Below are 19184 nucleotides of genomic sequence, written 5' to 3'. Positions count from 1 at the left end.
CTAGTTTGTCCAAATTACTCAAACCTGTTGTACACATGCCAGATTCCAACTGGTAATAAATATAAGTGTTCATCAAGGGGAAAACAAAAAGATAACTTATGTCTCTCTCTTGGCTTCTACTTTTTTATAATAGAAGCTCTTGGTTCATAGATCTATTTTTGGCATGGACCAGAACATTAGGTTTGAGTGTACAATAATGGATACCAAGGAAGTGTATTGTACATAATCTAGGTAGATTAGATGTAAAGTGTGATTTTGTACATGTAACTGAGGACTGTCCTCTATTGCTCAAGTACGATGTTTGAGTGTACATTGCATGTGGATACCACGGAAGTGTATTGTACATAATCTAGGTAGATTAGATGTAAAGTGTGATTTTGTACATGTAACTGAGGACTGTCCTCTATTACTCGTGTACATTATGTTTGAGTGTATGGATACCAAGGAAGTGTATTGTACATAATCTAGGTAGAGTGGATGTAAAGTGTGATTTTTTACATGAAACTGAGGACTGTCCTCTATTGCTTGTGTACATAAGGTTTGAATGCACATGGATACCATGCAAGCAAATTATAATAGAGAAGTGTGTTTATTTGCCCAGTTTGTCCAAATTACTCAAACCTGTTGTACACATGCCAGATTCCAACTGGTAATAAATATAAGTGTTCATCAAGGGGAAAACAAAAAGATAACTTATGTCTCTCTCTTGGCTTCTACTTTTTTATAATAGAAGCTCTTGGTTCATAGATCTATTTTTGGCATGGACCAGAACAATTAGGTTTGAGTGTACAATAATGGATACCAAGGAAGTGTATTGTACATAATCTAGGTAGATGTAAAGTGTGATTTTGTACATGTAACTGAGGACTGTCCTCTATTGCTCAAGTACGACGTTTGAGTGTACATTGCATGTGGATACCACGGAAGTGTATTGTACATAATCTAGGTAGATTAGATGTAAAGTGTGATTTTGTACATGTAACTGAGGACTGTCCTCTATTACTCGTGTACATTATGTTTGAGTGTATGGATACCAAGGAAGTGTATTGTACATAATCTAGGTAGAGTGGATGTAAAGTGTGATTTTTTACATGAAACTGAGGACTGTCGTCTATTGCTTGTGTACATAAGGTTTGAATGCACATGGATACCATGCAAGCAAATTATAAAAGAGAAGTGTGTTTATTTGCCTAGTTTGTCCAAATTACTCAAACCTGTTGTACACATGCCAGATTCCAACTGGTAATAATACACTGTACATGTAAGTGATGTCCAAGGAAGAAGGAAAAAAGATAACCGTTTCTCTCCTGGAATCTAGTTTTTAGCAAAGAAACACTAGTCTTGGTTTATAAAATACATAGATACGGTACTGCAAGAGGGCAACAGGATAGGAACATAGTATGAATTACAAATGTTGCTTTTCTTGCAGAGAATGGTCACCAGATCATGTGCAGTGAAGACAACTCGTAAACAAGATGAATATAAGAAATATCTGGATAAAGACGACCCACAAGGATTTGAAGTCAAACAAGTAAACAAACTGATAGGTGAGTCAGAAAACATTAGCAAGTATTTGGCTAATAGCCAGTGTTAATTAACCAGAACAGCAAGACTTGTTTGTAGACATATTCAATTTTAATGCTCAAGTGATAAACAATGCTGGGCTCTATAACTTGTGAACTACCATATTGATCTAATGTACATCTGATTATGTATATGCATATATATATTATATACATATATATATTTATTTTTTTTAAAGGAAATGAGTCTATTTATTGCAGTAGATTTCACTAAAAATGCCAATTTCTACCAAAAAATTGTAACAACAAAATATTTTTGTAGAAAGGAAAAAAAAAATTTTGGTCTCTGGATGCAGATGGTGAAATTTTCTCAAAATCAGATATCTAAAAGGTTCTTTTAGAATCCAACCTAGGAATCATATATCTCTTGAATCTGTGACCAAAACTTGTCAAAAAACAATTTTTTTAAACATTTTGTCCAAGTTGCACACAGGCTGTATTAAAGAGGATCAAAGTCTGTATCATCACAGCCTGTGGATGATAATGGACGATAATGCTTGGATCTAACTACTACATCGCACCTTATCAAAATAGTGAATTAAAAAGAATGAAGAAATTAATGAAAAAAGTCAACTTGTGCATTTAGTGCTCATACTCTTCCATTTGAAATACACCCTATACCAAAATATAACACAACATCAACTGATATTTAACCCAGTATGAGCTAATATTTAACATTTGTTTCAACTGAAATTGATGTAACAAATAATTCCTCCCTGGGGTGGGATGGCTTGTGGATTTCAAATGGAATAGCTTGATAATATGCTGGTTTAAAACTTGGATCATACACCCGTTCCAAACTAAAATTGGCATGAGCCAGTCATCAGCAGAATTCTAATGTGCATTTTACCACCAAATATTTTGTTTTATCAGTTGATACGTACAGCTTGTCTTGTGTACTGAATTATTGTTACTTTATCTGTCATGAAGGGCGTGGGATCTTTGCCACAAGGTCCTTTACCAAAGGGGAGTTTTTACTGCAATATAAAGGTGACGTGATATCAGAGGAGGAAGCAGCAACAAGGGAAGAGAGGTACAAGACGGAGCACCACTACCAGTTCTTCTATTCCTATAGAGGAAAAACAATGTGGTAAGCAGTGAATACTTATTTAACAGCAGGTTGTCATGAATGGGATACTTTCTTATCATGCCCTGATAAAATTGATTGGATCAATACTCTTTAAATGAGCTAATATTGACAGATATGATTTGCTCAAGACTTAGAAATATGTGTTCCCATATTGAAAAGTCCAGGGTATAAACTTTGATGCAGTTGAATGTGGACTCGGTAGGCCTAACCTGACTGAATCTCACAGAACCTTATCAGCAGAATAAGCACTACACATGAAAGTATCCTACATGGTTTAGCATGGCGTTATCCTATAGTGTACATTAATATTGTATATATGTTCCACAATTTCCACAGCTGGCAATTGGGCTACACATAAATGTAGTTGCTATGTTTTTGGTACATAATACGGTGACAACCAGGGGCCCGTAAAACAAAGATTTGTGATCAGTCGGTAAATTCAAAGAGTGATTCTGATTGGTTAATAGTGGATATGTTGGAATATACATGTATGCGCATGAAACAATGGTCTTGATTGACCAATACCTGTGTCTTTATGATTGATTGCAAACCTCTATGTTATGGGGGCCTGGTAACACAAACTCTATTAATATGAAATGCTTGATAACACAAGGTGTTTTTATTTCAAGTCATAGCTCTGCAGTGTATTCTACATCATGTCCAGTTTTTGTTTTCTCTTAAATTTGGAATTTTGTTTCTGAAAGTCCCCTAAACTTTGTTTCAAGGGAATATTTGTGGTCCCCGTCAGAGATGAAGCCAACTAGTAATCAATGAAGCCAAAATCAAAATTTTACTTTTGTTGTTTTGAGAATGAAACCAAGCTTTTCTCACAATATGGGTAAACTATAAATCACTTAAATTAAATGAAATCCAGCCCTGAATTAAATCTTAAAATTCTGTCCAGTACCCAAACTAAGCGAGGACATTATATTGTTCATCATTTATTACAGCATTGATGCAACTGAGACCAAGTCCAACGGTCGTTTTGTAAATGATGCAAAGGAAGGGACAAGTGAATGCAATTCCAGGATGAGGAAGGTGGAAGAAAGCGGAAAAGTTTTTCTTTGCTTGTTTGCAATTAAAGACATAAAAGTTGGTGATGAAATTAGGTATGACTACAAGGCACCAAATCTGTGGTGGCGAAGAAAGTGTCGAAGGCGGAACAATGAGAGTGAGCAGCTTGAACAAACCAAGGAATCAGCAGAACATGATGTGCCGCTTTTGAGTGAAGTGGCACAAACATCACCAAATCATCACAGCAATGAGGCATCAGAGGGCCTAGGAGAGAGTGAGCAACTTCAGAAAACCAGAATATCAGCTGAATGTGATCTCGTGCATGAAAATGGAACAGACACAGATGGCAGTCGTCCAGATCAGGGTTTGAGCAGTCCTCCTGAGGTATCAGAGGAGGAACATGAGGAACTTGAACAAACTGATGGGACATCAGCTGAATGTGATCACGTGCATGAAGATGTAACAGACGCAGATGGCAGTCAGGGTTTGAGCAATCTTCCTGAGGTATCAAACGGGGAAAATGAAGATCTTGAACAAATTAGGACATCAGCGGAATGTGATCTTATGCATGAAAACGGAAAAGACACAGATGGCAATCAGGTTTTGAGCAATCCTCCTGAGGTATCAAAGGGGGGAAATGAGAATCTTGAACAAACTGGGACATCACCTGAATATGATCATGTGCATGAAAATGGAACAGACGCGGATGGCAGTCAGGGTTTGAACAGTCCTTCTGAGGTATCAAAGGAGGAACATGAGGAACTTGAACAAACTGGGACATCAGCTGAACGTGATCACGTGCATGAAGATGTAACAGACGCAGATGGCAGTCAGGGTTTGAGCAATCTTCCTGAAGTATCAAACGGGGAAAATGAAGATCTTGAACAAAATTGGACATCAGCGGAATGTGATCTAGTGCATGAAAATGGAACAGACACAGATGGCAGTCAGGGTTTGAGCAATGATCCTTTTGAGGTATCAAAGAAAGAACATGAGGATCTTGAACAAATTGGGACATCAGCGGAATGTGATCTCGTGGGTGAAAATGGAACAGACACAGATGGCAGTCAGGGTTTCTGCAGTCCTTCTGAGGTATCAAAGGGGGAGAAAAGGGATCTTGAAAAAACTGGGACATCAGCTGAATGTGATCTAGTGCATGAAAATGGAACAGACACAGGTGGCAGTCAGGGTTTCTGCAGTCCGTCTGAGGTATCAAAGGGGGAAAATAAGGATCTTGAACAAACTGGGACATCAGCGGAATGTGATCTAGTGCATGAAAATGGAACAGACGCAGATGGCAGTCAGGGTTTGAGCCATCATTCTGAGGTATCAAAGGGGAAACATGATGATCTTGAACAAACTGGGACATCAGTGGAATGTTATCTCGGTGGTGAAAAGGGAACAGATGCAGATGGCAGTCAGGGTTTGAGCAGTCCTTCTGTGGTTTCAATGGGAGAAAGTGACCAACTGACAGATGATGACTATGTTCCCGAGTCTGAGGATGTAAGCACAGATAGTGAAGATGAAGAGTTTATCCCACACAAATCCTGGAGAAAGTATGTGGATCAAACTTCACCAAATCACAGCAATAATGCATCAGAGGAAGAGAGTGAGCAACTTGAACAAGCAGGGACATCAGCTGAATGTCACATGTGTCATCAGCCATTGGGCAAGTTGGCACAAGGATCACCAAATCCCAGCAAGTCTGAATGTGAGCAACAGGCCAGTAAAACTGATAAAGGGATGAAAAAAATAACGGTTATGCGGACACACAACACAAAAGGCAAAAGATTGTGGGACAAAGGCTCATATTGTCCCTTCTGCAGGAAGTACGTCAAAAAATTGCCCCGTCATCTTGCTGAATTTAAGGGACATAAAGATGAGCTGGATGTAGTTCGATGGAAAGCTACAACTGACAAGGTTTTGAAGGACCAACTATTAACCAAGATGAGAAATCTGGGCAATTACTTACACAATCATGCCGTACTTCAAGAAGGAGAAGGCGAGATCATAACTGTGTATCGACCGAATTATGATGCTGACTATAAGAAGTATGTGCCTTGCCATCAATGCAAAGGATACTTCAGTAAAAGAGAGTTATGGAAACACAGTTGTAAGTTGGTTCCTGATGAAAATGAGAAGCATGAAACATCTCAAAAGAAGCGAAAAACAAGTCGCATCAAAAAGGGAAGACTTTTGCAACCAGCTCCTGGTATGTCCACAAAAGTCAGAGAAATTTATGCAGGCCTACGAGAAGATGAGAATGGTGTCTCCTCTTTTATTAAAGGAGATCAACTGACTAGACTGCTGGCAGAGAAACTAGCATTTAAACTTGGCCATGATGAAGACCAATTTGATTACATCAGAACCAAATTGAGGGAAACTGGAAGATTAGTACTGGAGTATAGAAAGGTAACTGCTGACAAGAATGCAGGATTAGCAGATTTGATCCATCCCAGCAAGTTCACCGACATTGTACAAGCAACCAGGAACATTTCAGGGTTTGATGAGAAGAGTCATACTTACACAACGCCAAGCTTAGCCCTAAAGCTTGGTCATACCCTGAAGAAGGCAGCTGGTGTTCTTTTGGGTCAGGCAATCATGAAAGAGAATGAAGCCATGGAAAGAAGATGCAACCAATTCATCAGACTCTGCGAGCTGAAGTGGACAGAGAGTGTATCGAGTCACGCATTACGCACCCTGAATGAGAATAAGAGGAACAATCCTACTTACCTACCTGTCACAAAGGATGTAGTTAAACTTACATCATATCTGAAAACTGAGACTGAAGAAGTCATCACAAAACTCAATGAAGAGACAACAGATGAGGACATATCTAAGGAGTACAGATACCTAACTGAGCTGACATTGACATCCATAATAGTGTTTAACAGGAAACGATCTGGAGAAGTCAGCAAAATGAAACTAGATGACTTCAGCAAGTGTAAGCAAGGTGATGAGGTGACTGACGACTATGGCCTGTCCAAATGGGAAGCAAAACTCGGTAAAAACCTGTGGCGTCTGGAAATTGTGGGGAAGAAACAACGTGCAGTTCCTGTTCTTCTTACAAGTGAGATGAAAAGGAGTATGGACTTGTTGGTTGCTAAGAGAGGAGATGCTGGTGTGTATGAGACCAATCCTTATGTGTTTGCCCTGACAAGTTCTAATGGCCACATCAGAGGGAGTGATGTGGTTAGGAAATTCAGCATATCTTGTGGTGCAAGCAAGCCTTCGTACATAACATCTACAAGGTTGCGCAAGCATATTGCCACGGTCTCACAAGTGATGAACTTAAGAGACAATGAGCTTGATGTGCTGGCCAATTTTATGGGACACGATGTGCGCATTCACCGGAACTTTTACCGTCTTCCCGATCATGTCATGCAAGTAGCTAAGGTTTCCAAGATTCTCATGTGCATGGACAAAGGCTCCCTTGGTAAACTTCATGGATCAACTCTTGATGAGGTTCAGCTTGATGAAGGAGAAGGTATGTTATCAACTAAATAATATTCACTTAATATACTCTGGGAAGCTTGACTGAAATGTTATTATTGGGTGAGAGATAATGCGGTTATAATTGATGTTCTTTAATGCGTGGAACTTAATGTGCATAGAACATGTGGTATACAGGGCTTGGGCCCATTATTAGACGAAATGACACATTTCGGGAACAGCACATAGAGCTCTAGAGTCCAGACCAATCGTGTGGCTCCCAAAATTGAGCGAAGAGAAGATCACAGTCTGATAATTACATGCATTCATTCACCGTGCGGTTATCGCGCACAAGCATAGACTTACTACGCATACAAACATTGACAACACACGTGCTGATTTCAGTCAACGGATGGAACATATGTTTCTTTGCCGTGCATTCTGAAACTAAAAGAGCTCCCAAATTTTCTACAAAGATACTAAGAGCACCAGATGTGAAGTGTACTCTACCAGATAAATGTAGTACATACCACAATGGTCTTTTGTTATCAGGATAGAGTAGGGAAGTGTAAATCAGGCCCTAAAGGAGCTATCTCTCACCGCTAGTTTGCAGAATTTTCGCCTCTCCCATAGGCCATCCACCGGGCGGAGGTTTTTTCCTACCCTGGCCTTCTCTCCACTCGATGAGATACATTTCCGGTGCTCATACACATTCACTACGTACATGTACTTCAAGTTAGACAGATTGTGGGCAGTACTGCTTGTTCTGATATTGTTATCAAAGCACCACTGAGTGGATATTTTCGCGTGACTAATTTTTCGCTCTTGGTCAAGCGTGTGCACTCTCTGGGTCATTGGAAACTTGTTGCGCGATCTCAGTATAACGCGCTTTACCAGTGTGCAGTGACGCACCTCCATTGTGACACCATTGGATTTGAAGGAATCAACGCAATCTTTAATTGTGACGTTATTGGAGTCAAAGAAAAGTAAAACAACGTGTGAATTCCATCGCTTCTATCGCGGGATTATGTTGACACTTAAGTGCGAAACGGCTAGCAGAGAGTAGTGTTTAGTATAGGTCAGGTCAGGAATAATCAACCCTGCTACTAGTACCACGTAACCTAGTACAACCTGCCACGTGGTCCCACTGCCTTGTGGTTATCTTCGGGAGAAGAAAAGGCTAAGGAGTAAACCCTACAGAAATCCGGAGTGGAGTCCCTAAGGCGGTCGAGCAACGTATTGCGTTACCTTCCGGCAACTCCTGCAGCTGTGCTGGTGCCAAATTGTATTGGTTCATCCTTTCCTTTGGACTACATCAGCAACGCCGAGAGGGGGAACTTGACGTATGGGCAGCACAAGTTCTCCACTTCACATCAGCCCAGGCTCGTAGCACTCTGGAGAAGACACTCCAGCGACGTCTTAAGACGTCGACACCATGTAAGAAGGAGAAGTTAAGAAGTGAAAATGAAGACTCCAACTCTTCGGCTAGCAACCTGGAACGTTCGAACCATGTGCCCTGGTTTTAATAACGACATCGAACAGATTAATGATGCCCGAAAGACTGCGGTTATCGACAAGGAACTATCAAGACTAAATGTTGACATTGCCTGTCTGCAGGAGACCCGTCTGGCAGACAGTGGTTCTATCAAGGAAGCCAATTACACCTTCTTTTGGAAGGGTCTGTCACAGGACGACCCAAGACAGCACGGGGTGGGCTTCGCAGTGAAGAACTCTCTGGTTTCCACCATTGAACCACCAACTGGCGGGACAGAGAGAATACTCACTCTGCGTTTGTCTACAACAGTGGGCTTCATCAACATCTTCAGCATTTATGCACCGACACTCTGCTCCACCTCAGAGACTAAAGACCAGTTCTATGAAGAATTGGATGAGATGATATCCAGGATCCCCAGCACTGAAGGACTTTATCTTCTAGGAGATTTTAATGCTAGAGTGGGAGCTGACTACAACACCTGGTCTTCCTGCCTCGGCCACCAAGGCACGGGAAAGATGAATGAAAATGGACAGCGGCTGCTGGAGCTGTGCTGCCATCGTGGTCTGTGTGTGACAAACACCTACTTCAAAGGTAAAGAACGCCACAAAGTCTCCTGGAGACATCCTCGGTCTCAACACTGGCACCAACTTGATCTTGTCATCACCAAGCGTACAGACCTTAGCAGTGTTCTCCACACACGGAGCTATCACAGCGCAGACTGCGACTCAGATCACTCCCTCGTCAGTAGCAAAGTGAGATTGATGACAAAGAAAATACATCGAACCAAAACCAAAGGTCTCCCACGCATCAACACCTGCTGCATCAACGACCTCGAGAGATGTCGACGATTTCATGACACGTTCAGTGAGAAAATGATCACTTCAATTCCAAATGACAATGATATTGATAGTAAATGGTGCCACCTTAGGGATACTATCTACTCCTCAGCCTTCTCTGTGTTCGGGAAGAAGGAACGTCGGAGCGAAGATTGGTACGAAACTCACTGGGATGTGATGCAATCAGATGTTGAAGCCAAGAGGAAAGCCCTGCTGGCCTACAAGCAGAACCCCATCTCTAGCACACACGATGTCCTAAGAACTGCTCGCAACAAGGTTCAACAGACTGCGCGCCGTTGTGCTAATGAGTACTGGTTGAACCTGTGCCGCAGGATTCAGACAGCTGCAGTCAGCGGAAATACCAGGGACATGTACGACAGCATTAAAGCTGCAATCGGTCCCACCGCCATCAAGACTGCACCACTGAAGACAAAGACTGGAGAAGCCATCACAGATCAATGTAAGCAGCTTGAACGCTGGGTAGAACATTACCTGGAACTTTATGCAGCCCAAAATAAGGTAACAGATGCTGCCTTGGACACCTTACCTAGCCTTTCAATCATGGAGGAGCTGGATGCCCTGCCTACAAAAGAAGAACTCAGCAAAGCCATTGACCGTCTATCCTGCGGGAAGGCTCCTGGAAATGATGGTATCCCACCAGAAGTTCTAAAGAGCGGCAAGCCAGTACTACTGCAACATCTCCATGACTGCCCCCCCACGGAAGAAAGCAGTAACTGCATAACTGCTGAGCTGAGATAAATGCGATTTTGTGTTTTTTGCAGATTCTTTAAAAACACAGAAACATTCAAAAATAATTTTGTGGTATGATTATGCACCATACCTAGTTGTCTAACAATACCTAGGAAAAAATGATGTTTCCGTTATTTTTTAAATGTTATTTAGGAAAATGCAGTTACTGCGGTGGCTCACCCTTGATTCTGGGTAGTTTCCCCACGGAAAAAAGCAGTAACTGCAGACGGCCAGGAGTCTGCTGTTTTCCCCATGGAAAAAAGCAGTAACTGCACATGTCACATGACCAAAGGAGGAGAATTGTTACCACCACCAGGTTATAAAGTTCTTCTACCTTCTGGTTAGTCTAGATCTATAAGATCTAGGACCTATCGCTAGACCTAGACTAGGTCTTGTAGATTGAATGGCATTCTGTGTAAAAATAAGGTAGACACCTATGTACCCTAATTGAACTTTGGAGTGCCCGGCCTGGCCCCTGACACATGACCCTGGACTAGACAATAAAGTCAAGTCTCTTCGTCTAGACTCTTAGATCCTATAGTCGAACTCTGACGTTACACTTAAGCTAGACTACAGATCTATGCCCAATGTTAGTGCTAGACCTAGATCTATTACGTTAGATTAGGCCTACTGACATTTTGTCTAACACTAAACAGTTAACAATAGATTAGAATCTAGATCTACTCTGTAACTTTAGATCTGGTAGACCTATTTTAAACTTTAGGGCCTACATCTAACATTAGACTAACGTTAGTGCATTAATACTAGTGCTCATCTCCCTTCAATATATTTTCAGCTCACCTAGATTTTCTGGTTCTGGCCAAAGCCATGGCTACCATGACTTTTCCTCTGCAATTCATGATAGATTTACAGGCATGCCTGTACCGCAGAAACTGTGTGACAGCATGGTTTAATAGCACTGGCATGATCACTCAGACTGTACCAGACCTGCAATACTGTGCATGCAAGTGATGACTGTGATGTGATGCAATGTTTAGCTAGTTACTGTATGCTGCAGAATTTATGCGCATGCAGCTGCTGCACGCGTATTCTGCACTCTAAGCGCGCTGAGTCTGCCAGGTTTGCTAGTCTCCAGAAAGAAGCTTTTTCTACAACTTGTCATATGATTCCCTGCGGGCAGAGTCAAGTTACTGGTGAAACAATCTTTTTATATCTACTCTCCTAAATTATGGGAGAAACTGCTGTTTACATTGTTTTAAAAAAAAAAATTAGTAGAAAAAATAAATGGTATTAGGGAAAAAATATACAGGAAGGACTATACAGAGACTGAATGATAAAGACTAAATTGTTAGTTACTGCTTTCTTCCGTGGGCTTTGTTAGTTACTGCTTTTTTCCGTGGGGAAACTTGCAAAGTTGAATCAACTGGATGCAGTTACTGCTTTTTGCAAAAGTGAAAAATTGTATTTTTGGTCACTTTCATTTTTCTTTTTGCAAAACTGACCTATTAACATTGGAGAGCATTGGGTAAACTATTCATTTTTGCAAAAAAGTAAACATTCATAAAAATGTCAGTTACTGCTTTTTTCCGTGGGGGGGCAGATGAGCTCTTGTGTCTTTGCTGGGAAAAAGGCCACGTACCCCAAGATATGCGTGATGCCAGTATCATCACTGTCTACAAGAACAGGGGAGACCGCAGTGACTGCAACAACTATAGAGGCATCTCTCTCCTAAGTGTTGTGGGAAAAGTCTTCGCACGTGTAGTTCTGGCACGCCTGCAGAGTCTTGCCTCCCGGGTGTATCCAGAGTCACAGTGCGGCTTCAGGGCAGGCCGATCTACAGTAGACATGATCTTCTCACTACGCCAGCTGCAGGAGAAGTGCCGTGAGCAGCAAAAGCCGCTGTACATTGCCTTCATAGACCTGACGAAAGCCTTTGACCTGGTCAGCCGAAGTGGACTCTTTAGTCTCCTGCAGAGGATTGGATGCCCCCCGAGACTGCTCCAAATTATCATTTCCTTTCACGAGAACATGCAAAGTAGAGTCTGCTACAACGGGAGAACTTCTGATGCCTTCCCTGTGAACAGCGGTGTGAAGCAAGGCTGTGTCCTCGCACCGACACTTTTCGGAATCTTCTTCTCCATGCTCCTTCAGTACGCCTTTGTTGACTGCACAGAGGGAATCTACATCCGTACCAGAGCGGATGGGAAGCTATTCAACATCGCCCGACTGCATGCCAGAACCAAAGTTAGAGAGGTTCTTATCCAAGAAATGCTGTTCGCTGACGACGCTGCTCTGGTATCGCACACAGAAGCGGGATTGCAGAGGCTTGTTGATTGTCTGTCCCATGCCTGTAACGAATTTGGACTAACCATCAGCCTGAAAAAGACTAAGATCTTGACCCAAGGCACTGACTCTCCTCCAGACATCTCCATTAATGTCACACATCTGGAAGAAGTGGACTCTTTCACCTACCTTGGTTCAGCAATCTCCAGTTCCCTCTCCCTTGACAATGAGATAAGCAATAGGATAGGGAAAGCTACTGCAGTCATGGCCAAACTGAACAGGCGCGTATGGAACAACAGTCAGCTGACCAAGAACACCAAGCTCTGCGTTTACCAAGCCTGCGTCCTCAGCACCCTGCTATACGGCTCTGAGTCCTGGGCAACATATGCTAGCCAGGAGAAGAGGCTCAACACCTTTCACCTCCGTTGCCTCAGACGACTCCTGCACATAAAATGGCAGGATAGGGTGACAAATGCAGAGGTCCTCCAGCGTGCCGGCATTCCCAGCATGTTTTCACTCCTCAGCCAGAGACGCCTGAAGTGGTTGGGTCATGTGCGTCGAATGGAACCAGGTCGCATCCCGAAGGACATGCTGTATGGAGAGCTAAGCAAGGGGTCTCGTCCCATGAGAAGGCCGCATCTCCGCTTCAAAGATGTGTGCAAACGTGACATGAAGACGATGGACATCAACACCAACACATGGGAAGGTGTAGCTGAGGATCGTCCGCTATGGAGAGGCACCGTCAGGGAGGGCGTTCAGAGAGCTGAAGCTGTAAGGCATGTACAGCAGACCGACAGGAGAGCTAAGAGAAAGGCACGGGCAGTCTTAGTATTGGCCCCAACAGACTTCATCTGCTGCAAGTGCTCTAAGGATTGCCATTCAAGAGTGGGGCTTTACAGCCACTCAAGGCAGTGCAAACTTCTTGCCTAGCTAGTGCTACGCCATCGTTTCTCGAGACGAATGGATGCCAACCACTGAGCCCAATGACTATTTTTATGTATAATTGTAATCTGAACAGGATCATTTTTGAAAACAAAGAAAAAATTACTTGTATCCCCCGCAAAAAAAAAAAAAAAAAAAAAAAAAAAATGGATGTAGGCCTTTAATGTCTCCCTGATCGCAGTTCAATAATATATAGAGAGATCATTCACACCTTGGTAGGTACATAAAACAGTGTCAGTTCCCAAGATTAAAAAGCCTACTATTTAATATGGTATGCTTTAAATTTTGAATGAGACAGTTTTGAAAATTGTTCGATATTCTTAATCAAGGTCTATTCAATTCAATTCAATTCAATAGTTTATTCATTTCCATCATTACATAGAAAAGAAAAAAGTTGACATAATCCAAAGTGATACAATTTTTTTTTCATTTCTCTTGCACTCGTCTGATAAAGGATTTTTTCAATACAATATAAAGTATATTATACACGAATGATGTCGTAAAAAAGAAACAATGCACTTTGTCATGGCAACAAAAATAGTAAATAATCACAATGATGGAAAACAGTGTTCCACTAAAAAAAGCCACGCTTGTAAGACGTGGAACACTGGAACAAAACAACAACAGCACCAATTTGTTATACCAATATATTCATTTTAAATTCTTCTATATACTATTGTACATTTTACTCATTAATATAATGATGCTGATACTATAAACAATACTTACTAGGATTTTAGGATGCAAACGTATAAACTATGTAACATATCACATTTGTGGCACAGACACTATGGGGCCAGGTGTGCCAGGAAAATTGGAAAGGAAGATATGCAATCGGCCACAAAAAACATAACGACGACAACAACAACAATAACTCAATACACAGAAATAACAGAATTTGAGGAAATGCCCTCAGACAGATACTGGACAACGAAGAACAAAGAAAGAGGAGCAGGGAAGAATAGAGAAGGAAAAGGAGAGGTCTAAGTGTGTAAATGATTTTAGATCAGAACCAATATAGTTAATTCCAGAAGCTGATGCTTATAACTTAATAAGAACATATAAATCTAGAGATATATTTTTTGATAATTTTATACTACTAAACCACTGAAGAACAATCTAGTATCAGGCCAACAGGCAGTTCATGATAAGGCAAAGTAGTGACAGAATTAAAAAAATATGTCAACCCATTTACTCAACTACCTGATAATTTATCATTATGAATGTTACATGACCCAATACGACAATGATGTGAGGTGGTGTTCTTGGCTAAAATTTAAAAGATTTTAGTATCTTGTGGTTTTGGTGTAAATATGTTTACTGATTTTCACCTTCATAATCAAAAGTTTGATGAGCTAATCCTTGAAATTCCCCCCAAAACTGAGTGTCGTTTACCACATAATTATTTTGAGCTTACTTAGATACAATTCTGGTATCTTTTGATTGCAATGATGTCCCCTTTTACTACCATAAGGCTGGGAACCTTTGTGGTTTGTGAAGTGCCTCTTTTATAATGATTTCTTGCATCTTATTCTCCAATTTGAATTTGCATTTCCAGAAGTACCACTAGACGATGCCCTTGATCCAGATGTAGATCATGATGCTGATGAAGAGGACATAGTCATGGATGCTGAAGTATCAACGGATGCTAGCCAGCTACAGCATTCTGATGTTGGCCAGTTTGACAAAGAAAATGCAGTTAGAAGAGTAAAGGCAGTGATCAAATCTGGTAAGAAAATAGTCTTGCTATATTGCAGCTTTTTGCTCACACAGTGACGCAGAGCCAAATTGAATGTTATTTCAACGGAACCAAAAATAAAAATTTGACATTGCCATGGTATTTTTTTTTTTTTTTTGTAAAATAATTGCTAGTTGAGCTTAATTCCCTTAGTGTTAGGTTGGGGAATTCATCACATTGTTTAAAGTGATAATTCGAGTTTATTCATGATGGCAGTGTGTGTGTGCTCTTGTAAACCATGTCATATAGGGTACAGAGCAAAGTTTAAGACATACTGATGGCCTTTATTTTGTTTTTCTTGTGGAGTCCAAATAAGGAAAATGCAATAAAGACCGCCATTATGTCTTATTCTTGTCAGCACCCCATATGACATGTTTTGCATGAACACACACACTATTACAGCTGGTTACTAGTCGCTGGTCACTGGTCAGTATCCCTATTATTATGGCAACACCCCTACATGTGGTTCCCTAGCAGGTACAAAAATGTATTTTACCATATGAAGGCCTGATTCACAGTCTCCTCTTAATTGTTGTTCTGGAGATGGGGCTGCTGCTAGAACTCTGTGTGGCATTCACCTGGTCTCTGATCTGAGCCGTTGTTAACTTGCGATTTCTGAGGCTGGTGACTCGGATGAACTATCCTCAGAAGCAGAAGTGACTCGTGGTCTTCCTTTCCTGAGTCTTTCCTCATGTGTGCCAATTTCGTTGTAGCACTTGGTGGTTTTTGGACTCCACTTGGGGACATATTTAAAGTTTTTGCAGTTTTCTGAACTGACTGGCCTTCATTTGTTAAAGTAATGATGACCACTCATTTTTCTAAAAGCTCATTATAGTTCTTGCCATAATATGAAATTTAACAGTTGTCGAATAGGGCTGTCAGCTGTGTACTAAACTTATTTCTGCACAACACAACTGATAATTCCAATCCTGCTGATAGAACAACAACAACAACAAAAATCCACTGTATACAGTGTAATTCACCCTAGTAACGCACACCTGTGACAAAACCATTTCAGGAGACTACCTCTTGAAGGTCATCGAGAGAATGCCAAAAGTGTTCAAAGCAGTAATTACAAGAAAGGGTGCTCATGAAAATAAAGAAAACGTTTTTAATGAGAAGGTGTGTCCAAACTTTTGGCCTGTATAGTATATATGGAACTGGGGCTTGATGGTGCGGGGAGACATCTGGGGGGGGGGGGGGGTATGGTCCTTGTAGCCACCATGTATGGTCCAGGACTGCCGTGTTGATTCTCTAACTATATGGGACTGGGGCCTAAATTACAAGCCTTGTACTCTATGTATAACCTACCTCTGATTGAAAGTAACAGTAGCAAGCCAATGAGTTTTCCATTTCCTGGAACGCCATTCATGCCTATGAAATTACAAGTAACATTTTTTGCTGGATAAATTCAAATGTAAACGTTTGTCGTTTTTGCCATTCAGGTTCCAAAGTGAAAGGTACGAAACGAGAAAGGGGTCAGAAGAGAAAGAGACCATGGACTAAAGAAGAGAAACTGGCTGTAGCAAAGAGACTGAAGACCTGTTTTGAAACAACAAGTTTACCAGGAAAAGCTCAGTGTGAAGAGTGCCTTAAGTGTGAAAAATCACTACGGGGACGGGATTGGCACAACATAAAAGATTTTGTAAGGAATCAGATTAGAAAGGCGGATCCATTAGATTTCTTGGATAGGATCTAACATGGATATTCTTTTTTCAGCTGTATCGAGTCAAGAATACCAGATTGTAACTGTTTTGATGTTTCCAAATCAATAGATACATACTAAATGAAGTTTTTAAGAACAAGCTCTCCATGTAGTAGGTGGACTAGACCTACATTGCATAATCATGTTATTTCATTGTGGCCATGGACAGTGATGGATCATACGGCTTGAATTTGTTTTGCAAATTATGTGATAATGGACGCAGTGGCACAACGCCACAAGGTTGGTGTTGTATTTATCACATTTTATGTCCACTTAACTTCCACAATGAAATGAACTGCAGTAAATTGCCTGTTTTCATAGAGATGCAAGATTATTCATCTGTATTTGCAAACCATTACACATTACTGATAGTAAATACAAAACAAAAGAAAACAGTTTGTCACGCAAGATTTGGCTAAAAAGAAAAATTGAAGATGAGCACAAATATATGCAACATTTGTTTTGCGATTTAAAAGATCAACATTTAACTCATTGGTTACAGATGTAGAAAAGTTAATGTGGGACAAACTTTTTCTTGTCTTGATATTTATTTAAGTATGAAGAAGTTTCCAGTGTAGAATCAATGGTTTGTCTTCTAATGGAAATGGGCTTGCACTTCAATATGGCTGTAAGAAACTGGGCAAAGACCAGTGCATAATGGTGAAATGCAAGGAAATTAGGGGAAACAACACATGAAATAGACACTGGAGGTCACTTAACAAGTGAAATACATGTATGAATTTGGGTTACTAGTGAGTCTTGCTGGTGAATAGTTGAATTGAAGCACTAGCAAAATAATAAAGTGTATTTCACTTCAGCCTCGATTGCAGTGTATATGCATTAGTTTATGATCAAGTATGAATACATGTAGGGCATGTAAATGACGTAAACTACCAGAAAATGTGTTCGATTGATTGACATGTAGATATACAAATTCACAGAAAATTATGTTGACAAGTTTGGTACATTTCAAATTTCAAATGAGGTGAAATGATGGAAATATAAATGAGAGGCAATGGCACACAAAAATTTTAAGAAGTTAGCATGTTGGTACATATGAGGAAGTGTGGCATCATAATCTGTCAACACCAGATTAGGAGGACCACATTCTTCAACTGTCCTGAACCTCAACTAAAAAATCAATTAGGCAATTGTCCATAACAATAGTGGGCTTGCTCATTCTTAGCAAATCCTGATTTCAGAAAAAAAAAAAGTATGTAGGCCTATAATATGATTATGTGGTGATATAATGCTTGTTGATCTTAATTACTACAAAAATAAGATTGTTTATCCTACATGAAGAATTGATCCTGTTTTGTAGATCATGGATCATTTCCAAGTATGAACAAATTTCAAACTTGTTTATTTTATCAGGTAGGCCTATTTTGTTGCATAATTGAATCATCTTTTTTAAAGTAACTTCACCTCAAAAAGTTTCTCATCAAAAGTATGCGCCTGCAATTGTTGGGGCCAAAAGTGAGTCATTTTAATGGAATGTATATACACTTTTGACCTTGAGAACCCAGATGCAATGCAAGCACCTGTCGTTGAATTGAGCCTAAAAACGAAAATAGATTTATTATATTCATATGTCTTGCACTTGTTGGCAGTTTCACACTTTATTATGTGACTCGCCACAGTATGGTTATGGTTTTGAAGATTTCGTATTATATTGTATTATATTGTAGTTTCTACAATACAGGATATCATATAGTTTTCCACAAAAGAATCAAGTCAGTTTGATAAAAATGTATATATGCTTTTGACTTTGAGAACCCAGATACAATGCAAACACTTGTGGTTGAGTTAAGCCTAATTAAAACCACATGTAGATTTATTCCATTAAAATTTCGTAGGCCTACTTGTCTGCAAGCTCACACTTTATATGTGACTCGTCACAGTGGTTATGATTTTGAAGATTTTGTTGTATTATCTTGTAGTTTTCCACAAATGAAGTGAGCCATTTTGAAGCAATGTAATTACAATTTTGACCTTGAGAACGCAAATGCAAAACAAGCACGTGTGGTTGAATAAGCCCAAATAAAAAGGTGTGTAGATTTATTCCATTAGAATATTTCACTTCTTGTTGGCAAGTTCACACTTTATCGACTAGCCCAGTAGTTGTAGTTTCATGGATTTTTGTTGAGAACATTGGTAATGACTATTGGTCAATACCTCAACAATATAAAGTGTTTTTTAAAGGGACCACTTATTGATTGCAACAGTGAATTCTAATTTTGCAGTACCTTGTATTTGAGGTATATGTTGTAACTTGTTATTTCCACTAAAAATTGGTAAAAAGATGAGAATTGAAGAAAATGACATAATACAATTACTCACAGACATCTGTGAACA

The 19184-nt window shown here is 40.2% G+C and overlaps 2 protein-coding genes across 2 annotated transcripts in view; one reads left to right on the top strand and one right to left on the bottom strand.

The window, feature by feature from the left end:
- Positions 1-19184, bottom strand: part of LOC140232892 (uncharacterized) — a 70757-nt gene that overhangs the window by 31456 nt on the left and 20117 nt on the right. The gene's annotated exons all lie outside the window — the stretch shown is intronic.
- On the top strand, positions 1471-17227 carry LOC140232615 (uncharacterized). The gene is made up of 5 exons (XM_072312713.1): positions 1471-1547; positions 2514-2673; positions 3624-7174; positions 14945-15115; positions 16570-17227. The coding sequence occupies exons 2-5, from the start codon at positions 2669-2671 to the stop codon at positions 16821-16823; spliced, it is 3981 nt and encodes a 1326-aa protein (XP_072168814.1). The 5' UTR covers positions 1471-1547; positions 2514-2668; the 3' UTR covers positions 16824-17227.

Source organism: Diadema setosum, chromosome 9, assembly GCF_964275005.1.
Source record: "Diadema setosum chromosome 9, eeDiaSeto1, whole genome shotgun sequence".
NCBI classification, from domain to species: Eukaryota; Metazoa; Echinodermata; class Echinoidea; order Diadematoida; family Diadematidae; genus Diadema; species Diadema setosum.
Note: the sequence above shows the minus strand (reverse complement) of the source record. Positions and strands in the feature narration are given on the sequence as shown.

Excerpts from the sequence above, each read along its gene's own strand:
- LOC140232615 (XM_072312713.1), top strand. Across the intron at positions 7,175-14,944 it reads TCAGCTTGATGAAGGAGAAG|AAGTACCACTAGACGATGCC; the intron begins GTATGTTATCAA and ends TTGCATTTCCAG. Across the intron at positions 15,116-16,569 it reads AAAGGCAGTGATCAAATCTG|GTTCCAAAGTGAAAGGTACG; the intron begins GTAAGAAAATAG and ends TTTGCCATTCAG.